Source organism: Alligator mississippiensis, chromosome 7 (genome assembly GCF_030867095.1).
Source record: "Alligator mississippiensis isolate rAllMis1 chromosome 7, rAllMis1, whole genome shotgun sequence".
Lineage (NCBI taxonomy): Eukaryota > Metazoa > Chordata > Crocodylia > Alligatoridae > Alligator > Alligator mississippiensis.
In genome coordinates this window covers 11,628,492-11,648,014 of record NC_081830.1, presented here as the reverse complement: position 1 = coordinate 11,648,014, position 19,523 = coordinate 11,628,492, and the positions used below count along the sequence as shown (strand labels likewise).

At 49.8% G+C, this 19,523-nt stretch overlaps 1 protein-coding gene across 1 annotated transcript in view; it reads left to right on the top strand.

Annotated features, from left to right (window-relative positions):
• The first annotated feature begins 345 nt into the window (after window positions 1-345).
• The window catches only part of SLC4A5 (solute carrier family 4 member 5), a 53,494-nt gene continuing 34,316 nt past the window's right edge, over window positions 346-19,523 (top strand). Inside the window, exons 1-5 of the mRNA XM_059730566.1 lie at window positions 346-473; window positions 9,233-9,393; window positions 13,216-13,371; window positions 15,494-15,589; window positions 17,102-17,157. Coding sequence (XP_059586549.1) covers window positions 421-473; window positions 9,233-9,393; window positions 13,216-13,371; window positions 15,494-15,589; window positions 17,102-17,157 — 522 coding nt within the window. The 5' untranslated portion in view covers window positions 346-420. The remainder of the gene's footprint in view (window positions 474-9,232; window positions 9,394-13,215; window positions 13,372-15,493; window positions 15,590-17,101; window positions 17,158-19,523) is intronic.

Genomic DNA, 19,523 nt, shown 5'->3' with positions numbered 1-19,523 from the left:
TTTCAGCAGGATGAGCATGTCCAAGTTTGTCCCCTTATAGATGGGGGAGCTGGCCTAGGCAACACATACCTCCAAATGCCAAGCTGAGCCCATCCAAAATACTTGGGTGCTTGTTCAAAAAGTTCCATGGTGGGTTTTGAGTGCCCTGGTCATGCTGCCACCCCAGGCTCTGGCTAGGACTTTGAATTAAAAGAGCAAATGATCCTCACAATTAGGCTGTTCCTTTGGCTTTCCTGCTCACCTAGAGAGTGAGTGTGTTGACAGATGCTTGCTACACACTGAGCCCACACAGTGATTTCCCAGCCAGGCTGGTTAAATGAACTCCTCTGTTTCCTCACTTCAGTGTCTCCAGCTGCCGAACGGCTGCGCTACATCCTGGGCGAGGATGACGACCCGCCGAACCCCACCCTGTTCACAGAGATGGACACACTGCAGCATGACGGGGAGGAGCTGGAGTGGAAAGAATCTGCCAGGTAAGCTGAGGACAGAAGACAGCTGGCACGAGGGATGCAGTAGGTCTGACTGGTCACATGTATCGTGAGAGAAAGCCAATGACCCAGTCATGCACCAGTGACCTATTGTGCTGCCCACGCAGAGCAAAAGGAGATCCCTGTCCAAAAAGAATGTGCTGTCTAGTGCTGCACCAGTGACCTGTGCCTTGCACTAGGAGGCATGGTGCTGCTGGAGGTGGCACCAGCAATTCAGCAAGCAGCTCTCTTCCACTTGAACTAGCCCTAAGGCAGTTCCCAAAGACAGGTGCTCTCTGGAGACCCACTCTTTCTGATGAGAGGTAAGGTAAAAACAAGCCCCAGGCTCCCTTCAGTCTGTAAAAAAAAAACCCATAGCCCTTTGTGCATCAACTCTCATGACCCAGCTAAAATTCAGCCTAGGCTACTTCTCTCTGCCTCCCCAATCTTCCTTTTTGATGGGATCCTACAATGTCCTGCCACTCATCACATGGGTTTGGGGTAGCGAGAGTAGCAGATATAGAGGACACGGCTGTAGGAAGTCTCCGTGGCAGGTGGAGATGACACAATGGAAAGCTCTTGGAGACATGTCCCCAGTACGGTAGCAGTGATGGGCAAATGCAGGGGAAGAAATCAGCGTGAACAAAGCTATGCTGTAAAAACTATCATGGAGCCTTGATGTGCACTGCTGAATACCTGCTAAGTCCCGCTGTGTTCTTGTGATGCGTGAAGCCATCCTGAAAGCCACGTGTAGGTCTGTGAGATCCTGCATGACTAAAGCAACTGGCAGACATGGGCAGTGAGTTGTTACAGTCCCAAGGGGGAGGCTACCAGAGACAGAAGGGTCACAGATTCCTTGCCATGGTAGGGTATTAATACATACAGCATTCACAGGACACTTTCCAGCTACGATGCTGTAACCAAACACACTGACTTAGGTCTATTAATTGATCCTCAAATTGCAAGGGCTACTTGTCTGGCAATAGATTAGGAAACAGCAAGCATGGCCAGTTAATGGCACGACTCTTAGACGCAAGCCCTGAATGTGGCAGGGGTGGGGTGTGGGCGGCACTGTAAGAAGTGATGGCTAGAAACACAGCTGCTGCTAGAAGCCTGCTCCAGCATTAAACCTGTGGTTGTATCCTGGACTGGCAAACCCCTGTGTCTGGAAGAGGCTGCCAGGTACCTTCTGAGATGCATGGCGATGTACACGTGCTGTTTGTATGAATATCACTTGAGCACTTGGGCTCAGGCTTGGATCAATGGTACCAACATGCTGTATAAAAAGAACCCAGCCCTCTGATGTGCTCACAGTACAATAAGAAGCAACATGCAGATAAAAGTAAAGGCAATGTGGAGATACAAGAACCCAGCCTGGGAGAAGGCTCTAGATGTACCCTGTCCTCATGCTCTTCCTGTAAAGCATCCACTCCTGCCACTGTCAGAGACTGGCTACTGGATTAGACAGACCATCAGTCTGAGCCATATAGCACTGCTTATGTTCTTCCAGTCTGTAGCAGAATTATGGAGCGGGTGTTGCATAAGCCTGGGATATGCTAGTCTGTTTGTCTGCTCATTTGGAACTGGCATGGGTTAGAAAATGGGTGTACAATGCCACCCCAGCATGTGAGTAGCACTTTACACCTTCTTAGCCCAGGGCCCAATGCATCCACAAGACCTTAAGATAGGTGGGTATCCAAGCTAATCTATCTGTATTATCTCTGTCCTTGGACAATCAAAGAAGTAACCTGCACCCCCTCCCCCTCGCCTCCAATTTCACATTTAAAGAGAAAGAAGGAAGAACCCTAAACTTTTAGTAAAGGCAGCCAAGGACCCACAAGCAGAACATGAGCTGAGGAAACAAAACCACGTGGAATTTTTCTCTTCCCAGCATCAATTTATTACTAATGGTATTTTTGTTTAATGAGCTTCAATGAGGAGTCGCCCTGATACCAGGGAGCGAGGTGTTTTCTCAGGGTCAGCTGAACCACCTCTGATAGACTGGTTGGGCTGAAGTCAGGCAGTTAATAAACTGGATTACGATTAGCTCTGTCTCTCCTGCTCACGTGCGTCCAGCACACTCAACTTCTGCCATGCAACAGCTTTGTCACTCCCCATGCAAGCATTCTCCCTGCCCAAAACGGAGTTGCATGTGCAGCTTCTGGAGCTGTACTTTGGGTGTGCAGTGTCCTACTGTCCCCTGTGTTTCTGTCTCATCTAGTGTGATGCTTCTTCGACCCGGAGGCGGGTGGCCTGGCAGTTAAGGTGTGCAGCCTCAGACCTGTGCTAATTCCATGCCCCAAAATGGCATCTTGTGAGAGCCTGGGCCAGCAACTCAGACTCTCCAAGCAGCAGGGGAAATAGTACTGCCCTAGCTCTCAGGTCATGGTGAGGGTAAGCGTGTTAGAACAGGAGACACCCAGTCCATATGGTAAGAGGGGTGCAAACAGCAAGTTGTCTACCTCTCCGACATGCTGTTGGATGATACTAAACTCATCTTGGATGGGTTCACCCTGCTGTGACCTCACACCCAAGAGCGTTCGAAGTTTGGTCCAGATACTTTTGCTTTCTGCATCACAGCGGGCATCCCCTACTCCCATGGTTTCCTGACAGGATCATGGTCTGTGTATTGGTCCAGCCTGGAAAAATTCATTTGAGTGAGGGAAATTGCAACTACCATTCAGGCTCCAAGCATTCAAACACATGAGAACCACAGGTTTAATGTTGCATTGGCAGCTTGGAGGATGGAGCATGCTCCAGAAGTTAAAGGGAAGGACTCAGTACTCAACCCTTTGTATCAGGGATTGGGGTGTAGTGATTGGAGCCGTGGGGTTTGAAGCCTCAGGACCTCCCAGGTTCTGTCCTCAGCTCTAGCAGGTCTAGCAGATCAGAGAAGAGAGGTCCAGGCCTCAGGTTGTCTTGGGCTTTCCTAGCTCTGGTGAAAAGGAGAAAGCTAGCTGGAATCAGGACTCCTAGTTCTGTTCCTTGCTCTGAGAAGGGAGTATTCTCTGTTGGTGAGAAGGGCAGAGTATGAGTCAGGGTCCCAAGTATTTGCTACGTGCCTCTGGGGCAAAGCTCTTCCTCAGCACCTCTGGCACAAGGATCAGAAACCCTGTCCTCCAGGGAAAGGTCATATTACTGCATGTGAGACTGGAGAGTGGCACGACAGCTCTTGTGATTGGAGCCTAGAAGCAAACAGGGTACTGGGGGAGGGGTTCCCCTCAGTTCCTCTTGGCTTCAGACAGAGTTGGGGGCCAGGAGAGCGTTGCAGGACCTTTCCCTTGCCCCACTGCCTGGAATCCAAAGCATTGATATGCGTGTGATGCATTAGATGTTGCCAGAGCTGGATTTTGGGTAGCTGAGTGAGGTTGTGTTCCTCAGGAGGTGAAGCGTGCATCCCTGGGGGTTTTGCAGAAGTGCATGGGTCCTGCCAAACTGTGACAATACTGCATTTTTCTCTCTGTGGGCAAACAGAGCAGTCTCTGCGTGGCTGTGTGATTTGCAGAGGCCTGATACACTCAGCTGCAACCCTAGAGTTTCCAGGGTGAGCTTTTTAAAGAGAGGGTGTCATCAAGATGGTCCAGGAAACATGCAGTAGGCAAAGATTTTTGTGGACAAACTGCATGGTAGGCCTAGACTGAGGCAAGCTTTGGAAGAGGAAGGCACTGCATTAGAAAGCTTGTCTCTTGTCTGTCCCATCCCAGAAAAGTGTTATGAGGGTGTCTAGGCCCTGAAAGGAGGAAGGTGTCCACGTATCTCTAAAAACCTGACCTCCCGCGTTTGGCAGTGGCCTTTGGGACCACGATGGCTCCGGTGGCACCTCCTTGCCTGCCAGCCGGGGCAAACAGCATTCTCACGGTTAACGCTTGGTTTGGTTGTGTTGTTGTTCTCATAGCCATTGCTAATGTGATCAACCCAGTCAATTTTTTTTCTTTTATATCCCCAAAGAGTTTTATTCTTCCCTACAATCCATCATTGTTCAGCAAGGCAGCATGCGTGCCAGCCCGTAATGCTCTGAAAAGGGGCAGAGCATGGATGGGGCTTGGGGGCTCTCTCCTTCCTGGCATGCATGTTTACGCCATGAAAAGCCACCCGAACAACTGACCCAAATCTGTCTGCCAAGGACTGAATGAGCCACGAAGGCTGAATTCTCTCCTTGCGCAGTCTAGGTGGATGGAGGCCCCCGAGAGGAGCAGCCCCAGGGGGATGGTACAGCGTGCAGCCTGCTGACGCTGTACGTGCACTATCGACCAAGGGCATCAGTCTCCAGGAGTAAGCCAGGCCCTTGTGTCAGCACTTCCACAGGCAGGTTGAACCGCTCCCGAGCTGCAGGCTCAGACCAGGATTCAGCAGGGAGGCAGCCCCTTCACGGTGTGAGCACTACCTGCAAATAAAACCTTGGCAAGCTTAAACAGGAAACTTCCTCCTCAGAGCCAAGCAGCTGTCAAGAGGGTCGGGCCTCAGCTTCTGAGCTGGAGAAGAAAGCTGACTGCAGACGAAAGGCGAAGCACGCTGGAAAGTTGCTGGCGCCACTTCTCAGGCAGGGGCGACGCACGCTGATCCTTCCTTCCTCTGGGCCTCGTGCCGGTCTGCCCAGGTCATAGGTCTAGATCTCATTTCAAGGTGGTACTGTCTGACAGTCAGTGAAACCTAAGGGATGAGAGGTCCCAGGAACTTGTGCTCTGGGGCGTAAAGGGACCGGTGCCAAGCTCAGGAAGGAGTTTTTGTCTCCCCTCAAAGAGCGGTGCACAGGTTGCAAAGGGGCATCTTCTCCTTCCTGGGAGACAGGTTCATGGAAAGGACGTGTCATCTGCTCTAGGCCACAGATTTTAAGGCAGCACAAGCTGTCCCCTCCCTGCTGACTTCAGCATCACAGCTTACCACTACATCAGGGGGGTACATCAAGGACTTGGTGAACAACTATTCACCAGGGCACCCTTGGGGAAAACCAGCAGTAATGGCCATAAACTCCTGGAAGACCATTTCAAGCTCAACGTTAGGGAAAACATCTTCATGGTCAGGGAATAAGCTCCCTCCAGAGGTGGTGCAGTCACCTACCCTGGAAATCTTCAAGAGGAGACTGGACAGTCACCTTGCTGGGATCACCTGATGCCAATTGTCCTTCCTGTCTGGTGCAGGGGGCTGGACCCGATGATCTTCTGGGGTCCTTTCCAGTCCCTTACAAACTATGAATCACTGATGATGCAGGTCAGGAAAAATAAGCATTGGTGGTAGTCGGCAGGGAGGGGCTGAGATGGTTCAGAACTGGGAAAAATAAGCTGGGAATGCACAGGACACGTAATGTGTGCCAGAGCTGTCTGGCAATGCCCAGGCAAAGCCCCGAGAGGTTCTCAGCACTGGGTAAATGAGCGAGTGTTTCCCCTTTGGAAACCCACATTAAAATCCTGCCTTGGGTCCAAAGCAAAAAATACATGTAGTCCTCTTAGGCAGTTGCACTGTGGCCCATTGCCTTACACAGGTCCCGGTTCCCAGTGCCAGACCCACATACAGGCTTGCCCAGTCCTGGGGGAGATTGAACAGCGCTTGCAAAGCCACACAAATGGGAGGTTAAACTAACAAAGCCTAATCAGCTTTCCATGAGTGCAGACACAGCAGAGGAGTGTGATGATTCCTAAAGCCTGTGAAAGAAGCTGCCACACAGCCTGGCACACCATGCACTGCTGGGGCTGGAGATGGAGGCAGCAGGAGAATGCAAGTCTTCATATGGCCTCAAGCCTTGCTATCCTGGGCTCTCATCCAGTCTCTTCAGCAGCCATAATTCTTTCTAGGCCAACACTGATGGAACGAGATGACGGATATGGACAGCAGTTGAGTACGTTTCTGTAATAAAGGGGCCGTTGGATGGTCTAGTAGTTAGAGCAGGTGACTGAGGGATGGCCCTTATCCCTGGTCCTGGATAACAAAAGACAGAGGAACTGGGAGTCCGGAGTCCTGGGTTCAGTTTCCAGCTCTTGGAGAGGCATGCGGCTGATCTGGTGGGTAGAGCAGGGGGCTGGAGGTTAGATGCAATACGCCAAGTCACCCATCCTGGGGGAGGAGATACGGAGAGGCTCCTCTCTGCTGGTTGGGTGCCTCATCCAGGAAAATGTCTCCCTCAAGGGAGCAACTCCCAAGAAATGGGACTTTGAGATATTTCTCTGGAACTGTAGCCAGTACAATCTAGAGCCTCTTTCCAGTGTCCCCCAGCAGATTTAGCCTGTAGCGGCTTTATCTGATATCTTTTAAAAAGCCATTGTTATCCTCTGTTCTTTCCCTCCATCCCCACAGCAGCAGCAGGAGCCAAAACCCAAGTTGTACCAGTTCAAAGCTGCCAGGTTAAGCTCTAGACAGGCTAATCCGTGGATCGGGGAAATCGACAAACCTGCCTTAAAGGAACAGCAGCTTCCAAAATAAATACAGGCGTGTTGCTGAGAATTACTTGTGCTTAATTGGAGCGTGAATCACGCTCTCAAGGAGCCTGCAGAAAACTGATGGTTGTTTTGCTCGCTTTTTCTCCCATCAGGGTTAGAAGGTAGAACGTTCCATGCATGGTTGTGTATTTCAGCAAAGGAGCTGTGTTTGCCATCCGAAGGAAGGACTGGGAGTCGGGACTCCTGTAGTCTGCTCCCAGATCTGGGAAGGGTCTAGGTAGTGGCTCTCCATCCTTTAGATCCCAGACGTTCTTTGGGAAGGGCCAGCTCTTTGCTTTTGCTCAACTGTCGACTGCAGAAGGAGGCTAGAGCCATTCCTCTGGTGCAAAGAAACAGGGCAGAGTGTTTTTATCGCTACAGCTTCCTCGGTCAAATCTCAGGGTTGACGTAGTGAATCACCTTTGCACATCCAGGTTACAAAACACCTGGACACAGGAGTAGGGGTTGACATCATTTACTTAGACTTCAGGAAGGCCTTCGATACGGTATCCCACCCCATACTGGTGAACAAGTGAAGAGGCTGTGACTTGGACGACTACATGGTCTGGTGGGTGGCAAATTGGCTAGAGGGTCGTACCCAGAGAGTCGTAGTGGATGGGTTGGTATTGACCTGGAAGGGAGTGGGCAGTGGGGTCCCTCAGGGCTCAGTCCTTGGACTGATACTCTTCAATGTATTCATCAGTGACTTGGACGAGGGAGTGAAGTGTACTCTGTCCAAGTTTGCAGATGACACAAAACTGTGGGGAGGAGTGAACACACCAGAGTGCAGGGAACAACTACAAGCAGACCTGGACAGGTTGGATATATGGGCAGAAAACAACAGGATGCAGTTCAACAAGGAGAAATGCAAAGTGCTGCACCTAAGGAGGAAAAATGTCCAGCATACCTACTGCCTAGGAAATGACCTGCTTGGAGGCACAGAAGCAAAAGGGACCTTGGAGTCCTAGTGGACTCCAAGATGAACATGAGTCGTCAGCGTGACGAAGCCATCAGAAAAGCCAATGGCACTTTATCGTGCATCAGCAGATGCATGACGAACAGATCCAAGGAGGTGATACTTCCCCTCTATCGGGTGCTGGTCAGACCACAGTTGGAATACCATGTGCAGTTTTGGGTGCCGCACTTCAAGAGAGATGTGGATAACCTGGAGAGGGTCCAGAGAAGGGCCACTAGTATGGTTAAGGGCTTGCAGGCCAAGCCCTAGGAAGAGACTGGGGCACCTGGACCTCTTCAGCCTCTGCAAGAAAAGGTTGAGAGGTGACCTTGTGGCTGCCTATAAGTTCATCACAGAAGAGAATTGGTGAGGCTTTACTCACCAAGGTGCCCCTGGGGGTTACAAGAAACAATGGCCACAAGCTAGCAGAGAGCAGATTTAGACTGGACATTAGGAAGAACTTCTTCACAGTTCGAGTGGCCAAGGTCTGGAACGGGCTCCCAAGGGAAGTGGTGCTCTCCCCTTCCCTGGGGGTCTTCAAGAGGAGGTTGGATATGCATCTAGCTGGGGTCATCTGAACCCAGCACTCTTTCCTGCCTATGCATGGGGTCGGTGTGAACATTGCATGGCACCCCACAGCACCCTTGAAAAGATCACAAGGCACCCCAGGGTGCCGCAGCACCCAAGTTGAGAAACCCTGGGCCGAAGCAGGAGGCTACAAGTCAGAACTTCCTGATTCTTTTCTGCCACCGACTTTCAGAGTGGGTTCAGGGTCTCTCTGTGCCACAGTTTATTCCCTGCCACACAGGTAAACTAGACTTCAAATTCAACATCCAATGGACACACATGTCCAAAGTGCTGTGATCACCATGGATGAGCTGGGAGGGCTGCAGGTGTCAAATCAATGTTGTATCGTTAGGAGATAAAACGTTGCTCAGTAAACATGCCCATCATCCAATTTGTCTCTTTCTCTCTCCCAACTCTGAAATCCCTCGCACAAGCAACGCAGCCAAAATCTAATTAGCAACTCCCACCTCTGAAATGACTAGCGCAAGTCAAAGCTTTGGCAACTCACATCACAACTGAGATGAATAAAGGAATTTTCCAGTGTCCTACCCATGCATACATATTATGTGTATACCCCGGCTCTTTGTGACTGTGTTGTTGTCATCCACAAAGCATGGCACTGGGCAGAGGATTGTGGGTGCCCAGCCTGGGAGACCTTCTGGTCTCATTTTCGTCATGTTATATGGGGTGGAAACCTGCTCACAGCCGAGGGCTTGAGTAGTCCCAGGGGTGCCATTTCTTTTTCCAAGTCAGCCGTGTGCATCAAGGCAGAAGCCTGCTAGCCACACTCTCATACCCTGAGCCATTCCTGATGGCAGCAATTGTTGTTTCAGGTGGATAAAGTTTGAAGAAAAGGTGGAAGAAGGAGGGGAAAGATGGAGCAAACCTCACGTGTCAACATTAACATTGCACAGCCTGTTTGAGCTACGCACATGTCTGCAGACGGGAACAGTGCTCCTGGATCTCGATGGCTACTCCTTGCCACAAATCATAGGTATGAGCCTTTTGGCACAAAGAACAATTGGCTTGTCCTTTTAATGGCCTCCCTAGAGATTTCTGTTCTCTGATGCCTCCCCTGGAGCAAGAGGAAGCATTGCTAACCTCAAAGTTTTTTTCATGGGGTAACTAATGATGTAGGGCCTAGTTCTGCACCTGAACAGCCACTGCAGCCTGCAAAGTGTGAATCAGACTGCAGATCCAGCCTGCTAGTGAGGCAGGATGGCCCAGCAGGTAGGAGGGTATCGGGGCCTTGGGCTTTGTGGGTTCAATTCTCTGCTGACCCTGAGATTCCAGTCCCCTGTGGCCAGATTCTCAATGGTATTTGAGGCAGTGAAGGATGAGTGGATAGTACCAGGAAGAACACAATAGGACATAAACCGGAACACAATAAATTGCCTTACCTAAGTTTTTTGATGATGTAGATAACAAATTACTCAAACTCAGCAGATTTGCTCTGGCGGTAGCAGGAGAACACACAGTACATTAGGAACTCCACGGCTTGCTTTGGGCCATCGCTTTGTAGACTGCGCTTTGAAAGACAGCTTGCTAGTTGGTCTTTCCAAATGACAACATCCCAGGTTTGTTAAAACAATATATCAAATGACTGCATGGGTAGAGTGGAGCTTGGTAGCTCTGGCTATGCTGGCTTGTTGATTTGTAATTTCACTGCTTCTTGGTTCTTCCATTTCACCATCCCTGGTGAGGCACGATCATTGGGTCTACCCATTGCTTATTCATTCGTTAACCCGGCAAAGCTCATTCAAATTGCAAGGCAGAAGTACATCTAAAGAAATCAATCAGATTTATGCTGGTGCTGTGGCGAGATAAGAGCAGAATTAAGCTGGAGTATCTCAAGAGGTCGTGGTTGGTACAGAACGTACAAACTTGTTCATAGAATCACAGAATCCTAGAAAATGAGGGTTGGAAGGGACCTCAGGAGGTCATCTAGTCCAACCTCCTGCTCAAAGCAGGACCAGCCCCAACTAGATCATCCCAGCCAAGGCTTTGTTTAGCTGGATTGTCACGGCAGAGTCCTTCAGGAGGGCCATGATCTCCTCGAGGTCCCTCGCTCCATGTCAAGGCTGGCCCGAGGGCACCCTCTAATTCTTGCCCGCCATGTCTTGTTGGAAAATGTAATAGGGAGGCTGCCTTGTGTCTCCCCTGGGCATGGCTACTCGGGACTTCTGTCCCCACGGTTCTTCCGGACCCCCTGGGGGTCTCCCGATATGATGGGTGCTCCCCAGACACCCTAGCCTCATGGGCTATGCATGGCTCCTACCAACCCCTAATACCACGCCCCAAGCCTCACAGATGAAATAGACGTTGGTGTGTCTGCACATCCGCTTCCCGGGCCCTTCTTCTATAACCTAGCCCACTCTTGGGCTTTCCCCATATGCATCTACACTAGTGCCCCTTCCTGGGCTCTCTCTAACACAATGTCCCTCACTGGGACTCTTATCCACTCTGGGACTTCCTGTCGAGCCACCGGTCTTTTGGGCCCACCGCACTATTACCCTCTCTGGTACGGGCTCACCGCACTGCTATCCCCTTTTGCCGGGGACAACCGCAGCACCTTGCCCTTGTCCTGGGTTTTTCTGCAGTGCTAGCCTTCACCCGGGTCTACTACGCCCCTCTCGGGCTCCTCAGTAAATCGCCCCTCCTTGGGGGCTGGGGTCTATGCACCCCGCAAGTGATGCCTTTGCTGGCGTCTGCTGCGCCCATCCTGGGCTTCCTAATATGGCGCTCCCCCTCTTCGGGGCTCGCCGTGCCCACGCTAGGGCTTCTCAATAGTCCAATGTGGCGCTCCCCCTCCATGGGGCTCGCCGCGCCCACCTTGGGCTTCTCAATGCTGCCCCGCTCGGGGGCTTGGGTCTACGTACCCTGCACGCAACCCGGGGTCTCTGTTCCCCGCCCGCAACCCACTGGTTGCACTCGTTACTGTAAGCTGTGCCCACACTGGCGCTGCGCCCGCACTGGCGCTGGGGTCCCCATACCACTGGGGTACCTATGAGGATAATGCGCCCTCTTGGCGCTAGACTGCACCCCTCTGGGGTCCCTATGAGGCCTCCTCCAACCCCTACAGCCTCACCCAAGCCTCCGGTGTAATAAACAGAGCCAAACATAAACTCAAAGTACAAGCCTCTAGGCTATAACATAGCTACAAGCCGCATGGCCATAACTTAGTATCATGGCTTGAGCCTCCAGGGCTATCATGAGCTATACTTGCAATATGACTCCTTTCCATATGTTGGCTGAGGGAGCTCCTGCCTCTCCAGCTGCTGGTAGGGAACTGCCAGCCTGGCCTCAGCCCTGGGCTTTATAAGGGCCAGGCCCCGCCTCCTACAGGCAGCTGGCTCCCCTTAGTTGCTCCGGCAACCCACAGCTGCGCTTGTTACCCTGGCAACCCTCAGCTGGGCTGGTATAAGATGCCAGGGCTCTGTCTCTCTCCCTGGCAGTTTCTCCTCTCTAGGAGCAGAGCCCCGAGGTGCCCTGTGACATGGATCTTAAAAACCTTCAAGGAAGTAGACTCTGCAATGCCTCAGGGTAGCCTGTTCCCAGGCTTCACGACCCTCCTAGTGAGAGAGTTTTTCCTAATATCTAAGCTAAATTTCCCTTGCTGCCACTTGAAACCATTGCTTCTTGTTCTGTCATCTGCCACCACTGAGAAGAGTCTCACCCTATCCTCTTTTGAACCCCCCTTCAGGTAGTTAAAGGCTGCTATCAAATCCCCCCTCGGTCTTCTCTTCTCCAGACTAAATAAGCCCAGTTCCCTCAGCCTCTCCTCAGAAGTCATGTCCCTCAGCCCCCGAATCATTTTTGCTGCCCTCCGCTGGACTCTCTCCAGTTTGTCCACATCCTTCGTGTAGTGGGGGGTCCTGAAACTGGACACAGTCCTCCAGATGTGGCCTCACCAGTGCTGCATAGAGAGGAAGAATCACTTCTTGGCAACAAGGGCACACTGTTGGCTCATATTCAGCTTATTGTCCACTGTAACCCCCGGGACTTTTTCTGAATTGCTGCTGCTTAGCCAGTCAGTCCCCAACCTGTACTGGTGCCACTGGAAAATAGGAATTATCCAAAGTAACTGGTAGATAGGAATCAACAGAAAAGTGGACCTTTTGGGGGCAAGTTTGCATCTAGACAAAGACCTCAGGCAGTTAAGTTGGCAAGAACTATTTGCGTGGTGTAGCATCCCTCCTGCCAGAATGACTGGGTGCTACCAGCTGCGACAGGTTTTTATTGTACAACACCTTGTGCCATTTATGAACCACCGCAGATGCCACTTCTATCCAGATAGCATGGAGCTGAGTCTCTTATGTGCAGTGTGCAAAGCAAAGGGAAAGCTTGCAGCACTCCTGTAACAGAAGGAGTGTAGGAACCCAGAACTGGAAGGGGCTTTCTGGAGCATCGAGTCCAGTCTCCTGTGGTCACAGGTTGTAATTAACTGAAGGGGTCCCCAAAATTGACAGCTCAGGTCTTCATCCACAAGATGTGAGGGACATTATTCAGAACAGCAAGGACATGCTCCATGCCATGCCAGGTAAAGGCAAGGGAAATGACAGCCCTGCCAGTACCCTGCAAGGGCAAGCTGTGGTTCAGCACTCACATTTCTCAGGGCTGTTTTGCCCTCTTATCATTCAGTGCATAATCGAAAGCTCGGTGGGGGTCCAGTGGGACTCATGGGCCACCTCTGGGTGGCAGATCGCCCACTGGGGATCCCTGCTGCAAGCCACAGAGATCCTAGCTCCTAAAGAGTTTGCAAGGAGGGAGACTTACGCTCCACAGTCCAGGGAGCCACATCACATCTGTCTTTCAGATGACGTCATAGAAAAGCAGATAGAAGATGGCCTGCTGAAGCCGGAGCTGAGGGAGAAAGTGACCTACGTCCTCCTGAGGAAGCACCGCCACCAGACCAAGAAACCGATCCACCGGTCCTTGGCAGACATCGGCAAATCCGTGTCATCCAGTACAAGTGAGTTCCCAAGATCCAGGTCACGCATGGCTCAATCCCAGTGTTTTTGTTTCTTTTTTTTTTTAATGGGCTCCTTCCCCGTGGCAGAAGGTCCTTGGCTGTCAGTACGGGCAAGAGAGGAGTGGAGAAGAAAGCCCCCTCCCCACAGAAGAGAAGCGAGAGACCCAGCTCCCTCAGTCTGCTGCATCTGCACCTCGACCAGTAGGCTTAGTGGGCAGTTCAGCAGTGCCAGGGGACATGGGGGGTTTGTTTTGATGTCAGGCTGTTTCACAGATCTTATATGCCACCTCGTAGTGGTAAGGACGTGGTCAGTGGCTCTAGTAGGCAGGAAGAGACATGGAGCCGATAACAGCCTGGTGGAAGGGTCAGGACCCAGGGGCTGCCCCAGCAGTAGGGTCATGAAATGCAGAGCCAGTAAGATCGAGTCAGCCAGTTCAAACCCTGTAGAGGTTATCAGGAAACCCAAACGATGACTCTCCCTGACACCTGTTTGCACAAAGCAAGCTGGAGTCTCGGGAGAGGCCCACATCCCCTGGCTTCGTTCTTGCAGCTTCAGCTTGCATTGCTGGTGGTACCAGAAGAAAAGGCAAAGGAAGCAAAGGCCGGTGAGACCTGTGCTTCCAGGGCGGGTCCTTTACAAGCCTCACGGGCAGGGAGCACTGCTGGAAGCTGGCACTCACGTGCCGTAGCATTGGCTGGTTTGCCTGCCTACAGATGAACCCGGTCTGTGAGCACGATGTTTCTGCTCTTAGCCATTGGAAAGAGGGATTGGTGTGTTTCCAGCCTGGGATAGGTCCTGGACTAACTGACCTTGGGCTTAGCCATTGCTAGGACTGAGGACCCAGATAGCTGCTTTTTGGTCTTTGGCCCATGCAGCAGGACCCCTGTTCTCCTTGCAACCACCTTTCTATTGTCAGCAGCAAGACACTGAGGCTTGTTGGAAGAGCAGTTCTCTAAAAAGTGGGATATACCCATCGGTGCCACCCGCAGAACTTTATTGGGAATTGAATGATGCCCAGCTTTGTGTTGTGCTGTGGTAGTTATTCCCTACAGATATCAGCACTGAGCTGGAAGATGGGCCTGGCTTTCCCTTCACCGATCCCCAAATGGTTATTTTTGGAATTTCCACCCCAAGGGATGTCTCTAAATTCCAAGTTTTTTCTTCTCCTGGTGGGGGAAAAAATTATTTTTATCCCAGCCTTGGAAACTCTTGCAGTCTAGACAACTCTATCTGCCTGGCTCTCTGTCATGACAGCATCCTCATTCATCAGTAGTACTGAACATGGGCCAAAGGGACTGAGTATTTGCAAACACTAATTTTACTCCAGACAGTAGCTGTGTTCAAAACGAAAGATCTTTTTCTTTCTTCTTTCTCAAAAAATCAGACTTTGAGCTCATGTGCATCATGGTTAATCGGGAAGGACTCCAGGGAAGGTCAGTGTAGTCACCTCAAGATGCAAGCGAGATCAGAATCAGGGCTCTCTCCCTGTGTTTGTTCTCCATAGGGTCAGGGGTATTTCATTGAAGCCCTTGTTAGATGGGCAGGACCGACATGGCTGTGGGGGAAGTGAGCTGCTTTCTTTTTAAACTCGCACCCTCTCAGTAGAGTGCTTGAGCAAGTTCTATTTCCTGGGAAATTTGCAGTTTCTTCCATCAGGTTTTAAGCGTGTTTTGGAGAGCAAGCCCCACATGCAAGGAGCTGAGTGGGTACTGACAGTGTGTGACAGTCCGTCCTGCTCAGAGAGCACAAGCGCTGCCCCGTGCATCGGTAAATCACACTTATGGTCTCCAAATAGCATCTGAGTGGGAGTCTGATGATGCACAGGCCTTGGAGTGGGCAACGTGAATGAGAGAAGTTGCCCGGCTTGGAAAACATCCAGCGTGCCTCCCAGAAGTGACACTCCTTTCCTAATAGAAACATGGCTCTGAGTAGGACCAAAGTGAGAGAGGAGGCAGAAATCACAGCCAACTTCTGCGAACTGTCTTTAGTTTTGTGAAATCTCAAGTAGCTGGGCCAAGTTTAGCCAGCCTGGCTGGTCTCACACATTCCCAGCTTGAAGGTGCTACCTAGGTTGCTTCTGCAACAGGTGCCGATAAGCTCTCGGTGCTCTCTCCCTCTCAGTTCGCAGCCCTGTCCGGACCCCAGCTGCCGGAGCTGCCTTTCACCGCTCCACCGAAGATCTCCGCATGAGGCAGAGCGCAAGTTACGGACGTTTACGTAAGTCGAACAGTGGCCTCAAGAGGCTGCCGAGGTCTGCAGGAGAGACACCAGGCTGAGGTTCATACTCTGGGGTTTGGGTTTTGCTGCTGACTTGTATATGGCAAATTGCAACACTTCCCTGGGCCTCACCTGTCTCCTAGAAGTGTTTACTGAGCTAAAGCCTATAAAGGAAAAGATTCTCACCCCCTCCCTACCCAGTAGAAAATGCCCTCCTTAATGGTGTTTTAAGTCCAGCCTTAGCTTCCTAGAATGGAAAGAGATGAGCTGGCGGTGGGTTATGCTTCATAAAGCATCAGTCCTTTCTGACTGCGCTGTTCAATAACTAACAGCAAGTATTTCATATAATCAGAAGGTGAAGCGTCTCACAGGAGCTCTTTCTGTGACCCAGTAATCTTATTTTTAAAGGCTGAGTAGGTATAACGGGGGTGTTGGTTGTAACCGTGTTGATCTAAGGACATCGGCAGACAAGGTTCTTTGGGTAAGTGAGGTATCTTTTATTAGACCAACTAAATAGTTGAGAAAACTGTTCTTTACAAGCTTTGGCATTTTCAGAGACCTGCAGTTTTGCATACTGGCATCCAGGAGAGCACAAAACAACTGTAGACACTCCCTATGCCTTAAGAATGGTGTTTATACCCAAAAGCTTGCACCGAACAATTTTTCCAACTATTTAGTTGGTCTAATAAAGGGTAGATATAACAGCATTTTGTCTCTGCTGCAGTTATCCTCAGCTTTATAGTTCACCTTTCCTTTGACTGAGTTAGGGGTAAAGTAGAGAGCAAAACTAGCTACAGTGAACTGGCTGTGTAATAATGTTCACTGTACTGCCACAGGTGACCTAGTAATGAATAACTAAAATGTCACAGTATAGAAAATCAAAGGATTACAGAGAAGCCCTGGACACACAGCAGGGTATCATTGCCCTGCTGCAGGAAAAGATCCAGCATCACGTTGTGATTCAGGGTGTCTGTACTTCAGGCCAAGATGTACCTACACCTTCTGTAGAGATAACCCTAGGCACTTTAAACCAACCAGGTGAAGTGCATTGCTGTGCCAAGCAGCACCCAAATGTGAACACAGTTACATTGACTGCAATGTCCTTTCAGCAGCATAGCTTCTTTTGATTGCAGTACTGGTTTAAATTCCCCCAGGCAAAGCTACATCGGCACTCAGCAGGGTTTGCCAGCATAGCTCGAAAAGTCTTGAGGGTCAGCTTGGGGCCTGAATCAGATCTCAGTGAGCCTGTTGTAAATATAGTAATCCCCACAGTTATACCACTTTGTATACAGAACCTGCCCATTTTAGTCACACCAGATTTATGTCCTCATAAACTGGACTTGAATGCAGGCTCCTATAGAAATAAGCAACTGTAGCAGTCATTCCCCATTCCACCAGCTTCTCAACCACAGAGATGAAAGGCCTAAAACAGTCATAGGCCCATGTATCTGTGTATAGGAGCCTATAGCCTCTAGGGTTTCTCATGTCTTATTTCCTTTTTGTCTTCCCTAGGCCATGCCCAGAGCCGAAGCATGAATGACATTACAGAGACGCCAAGCACAGATCAGGTAGTAAGTTCTAAAAGCCTTTCTCGGACCCATGTTTTCTACACCAAAATGAGAGATGGTCTCACGTTATGAGAAAAAAAATGTGGTTTTCATTCATTTTAGCAGGAGCATTTAAAATTAACCCACAGCCATCCCCAATGCTGTAGTCCTAGTCACCCAGATCCAAGTTATTTCAGGCCGAGAGAACAGATCCATTGGAACATAACATTAATGAAATGGGATTGAGTCCTGAGGTCTTTTCCCTGCTAGGACATACCTGAGGCCTCAGAGAAAGCTGCAAAAATCCTTTGAGTAGTCAGTTGTGAAATAGCCTGTAGAAGGAAATCTTTCACATCCCTTCTCATCTATGCATCCTGCAGATTGAACAAATATGTCCCCTAGGTATTTTCACTCCTACCTTTTCAGATGATCGCATGGATGCTGGATTCCTTTATGACTCTACCAAGCTCCTTGTCTTGGTGAACAGGCCAACGTGGGGTGAAACATTAAAAAGTAATAAAAAGGAAATGCCTTGGCACACACAATACAATGACTCTGTAATGCGTTGCCACGTGACATGATGGAAGCCAGTCACGTGGTAGCCTGCCAAGGAGGACTAGAGGATGCTTTTGTGGATAACGAGTGTATTCTGCAGGCAGATCAGATAGGATGAAAACAATTGAATAGTCTGGGCAGTAGTGTTTCTAGGTATATGCCATGAACTAGTGGCCTGAGGTGAAGAAGAGACTTCTCCTATAGATGTATTGCCTGCTATGAGGTTCTTGACATCCTCCTTGGAGTCGTGTAGGTTTGTTGGTGCCAGCTGGACACAGGAAATGAGACAGGATGCACAACTGGCTTGTACCAGGCTGAAAATTACACTGTTCCTAAGTGCCTGGTTTTCACAATCCAACAAAGGATGGTTTCCCAGAGGTATCCCTCAACAGCATGTACTGTTAGGTCACTTGGACACTGAATATGCACTTCTCCATAGTCACATTTGTATCATGGGAGATGCACGTGGGCAGGTGACTACTTAAGCTTCCAAATTCTCATGCGGCTTCCTGTGGAATAAGTCATTGTCATTTATGTTAATAATTTATATTGATAGCCTCTTTTGGCTGTGACCATTGTGTGAAGCAGAACCAAACAAGATGGTCACTTTTGGAAAAAGTTGATTATTTAAGTCTAAAATGAGAAGCAATGAGTGGGCATTATGGATGGCTACCCTGATAAGCAGTATTCTCAGTGCACCAGCAGCCCAGCCTTTTTAAAAAGTGTGCACAGTCCTTTAAAAAAAACCCAAAACACCAGGAGTCCTAGGGTTGATGATAATGACTCACAAAATTGCTAGGCTGTTCTTTACAAAATTCCTTAGTGGCCATGTTGTAGGTGCTGCTGCTAGGCAGGTATTTTTTATACCTGCTCACTGGTGATGTTTTCGTGCAGTCAGACTCCATTAAAAGTCAAGGAGGTATCAGCATTGTAATTGTTTTTAAGAGCTGTCTGGATCCATATGGTGAGGAGGTGGGTATACGTCCATCATGGTTTTATCTCCACGCTTGAGTAGGAGATAAAACCTACCTCTGGGTCATAAACATCAACTCAGCAATTTAATTGATAGCCGGGCTTCATAGCAAGAGGCAATAATTTTCTCCAGAGAGTTACACTAGTTTTGTTGAGGAAGTTCTGGGTAACAAGGCATATGGGAAGAGGTAAGGGTGAAGTGACGTTGGGGAGATGGGTGTTCATATAGTCATGGCACATGGGTCTCAACAGTATAGCAGCACCTCATTTATTCTCCAGTGAGAACTGTGTCTGGCTCTAAAGGTTAAGTTAAGGAGTTTGCTAGTTATCACAACTATTTATCATATCATTCAATGGAGCAACAAGGGTCACTTCATTTCCGTTAACAGTAGGGCGAAGTGCCTGGCTGTTAATGGAGTTTATTTGTGTTTTCCCTCCCTGGTTGTTTCTGAGAGGTCAAACCTTGCAATATTCAGTTGGCCAAAACTCCCATCATCAGAGTGGCTAGGGCTGTAGTGAAAGCTCTGCATGTGTATGTGTGTGTGTGTGTGTGTGTGGGTGGGTGGGTACACATGCACTTTAGAGCCAGTACAGTATTTGTCAGCAGTGGGATGCTCATGACTTGTTCCACAGCAGTAAATAGTTGTTCTGGACACAGGTGATGGTTCATCCAACAAAGGGAATAGGCATACACGATGTGTGCATGCGACCATACCTCCTTCTTGTTCCTGGAACCATGTAGAAAAAAAGAGCCTACTTCTGCTACTGGCTCAGGGTCTGAGCAGGGGTAGGACTCTGCAGGATTTGAATTGCAAGGTACATAATGAATATACCTTGATTCTGTACTGCCACTGTAAAGC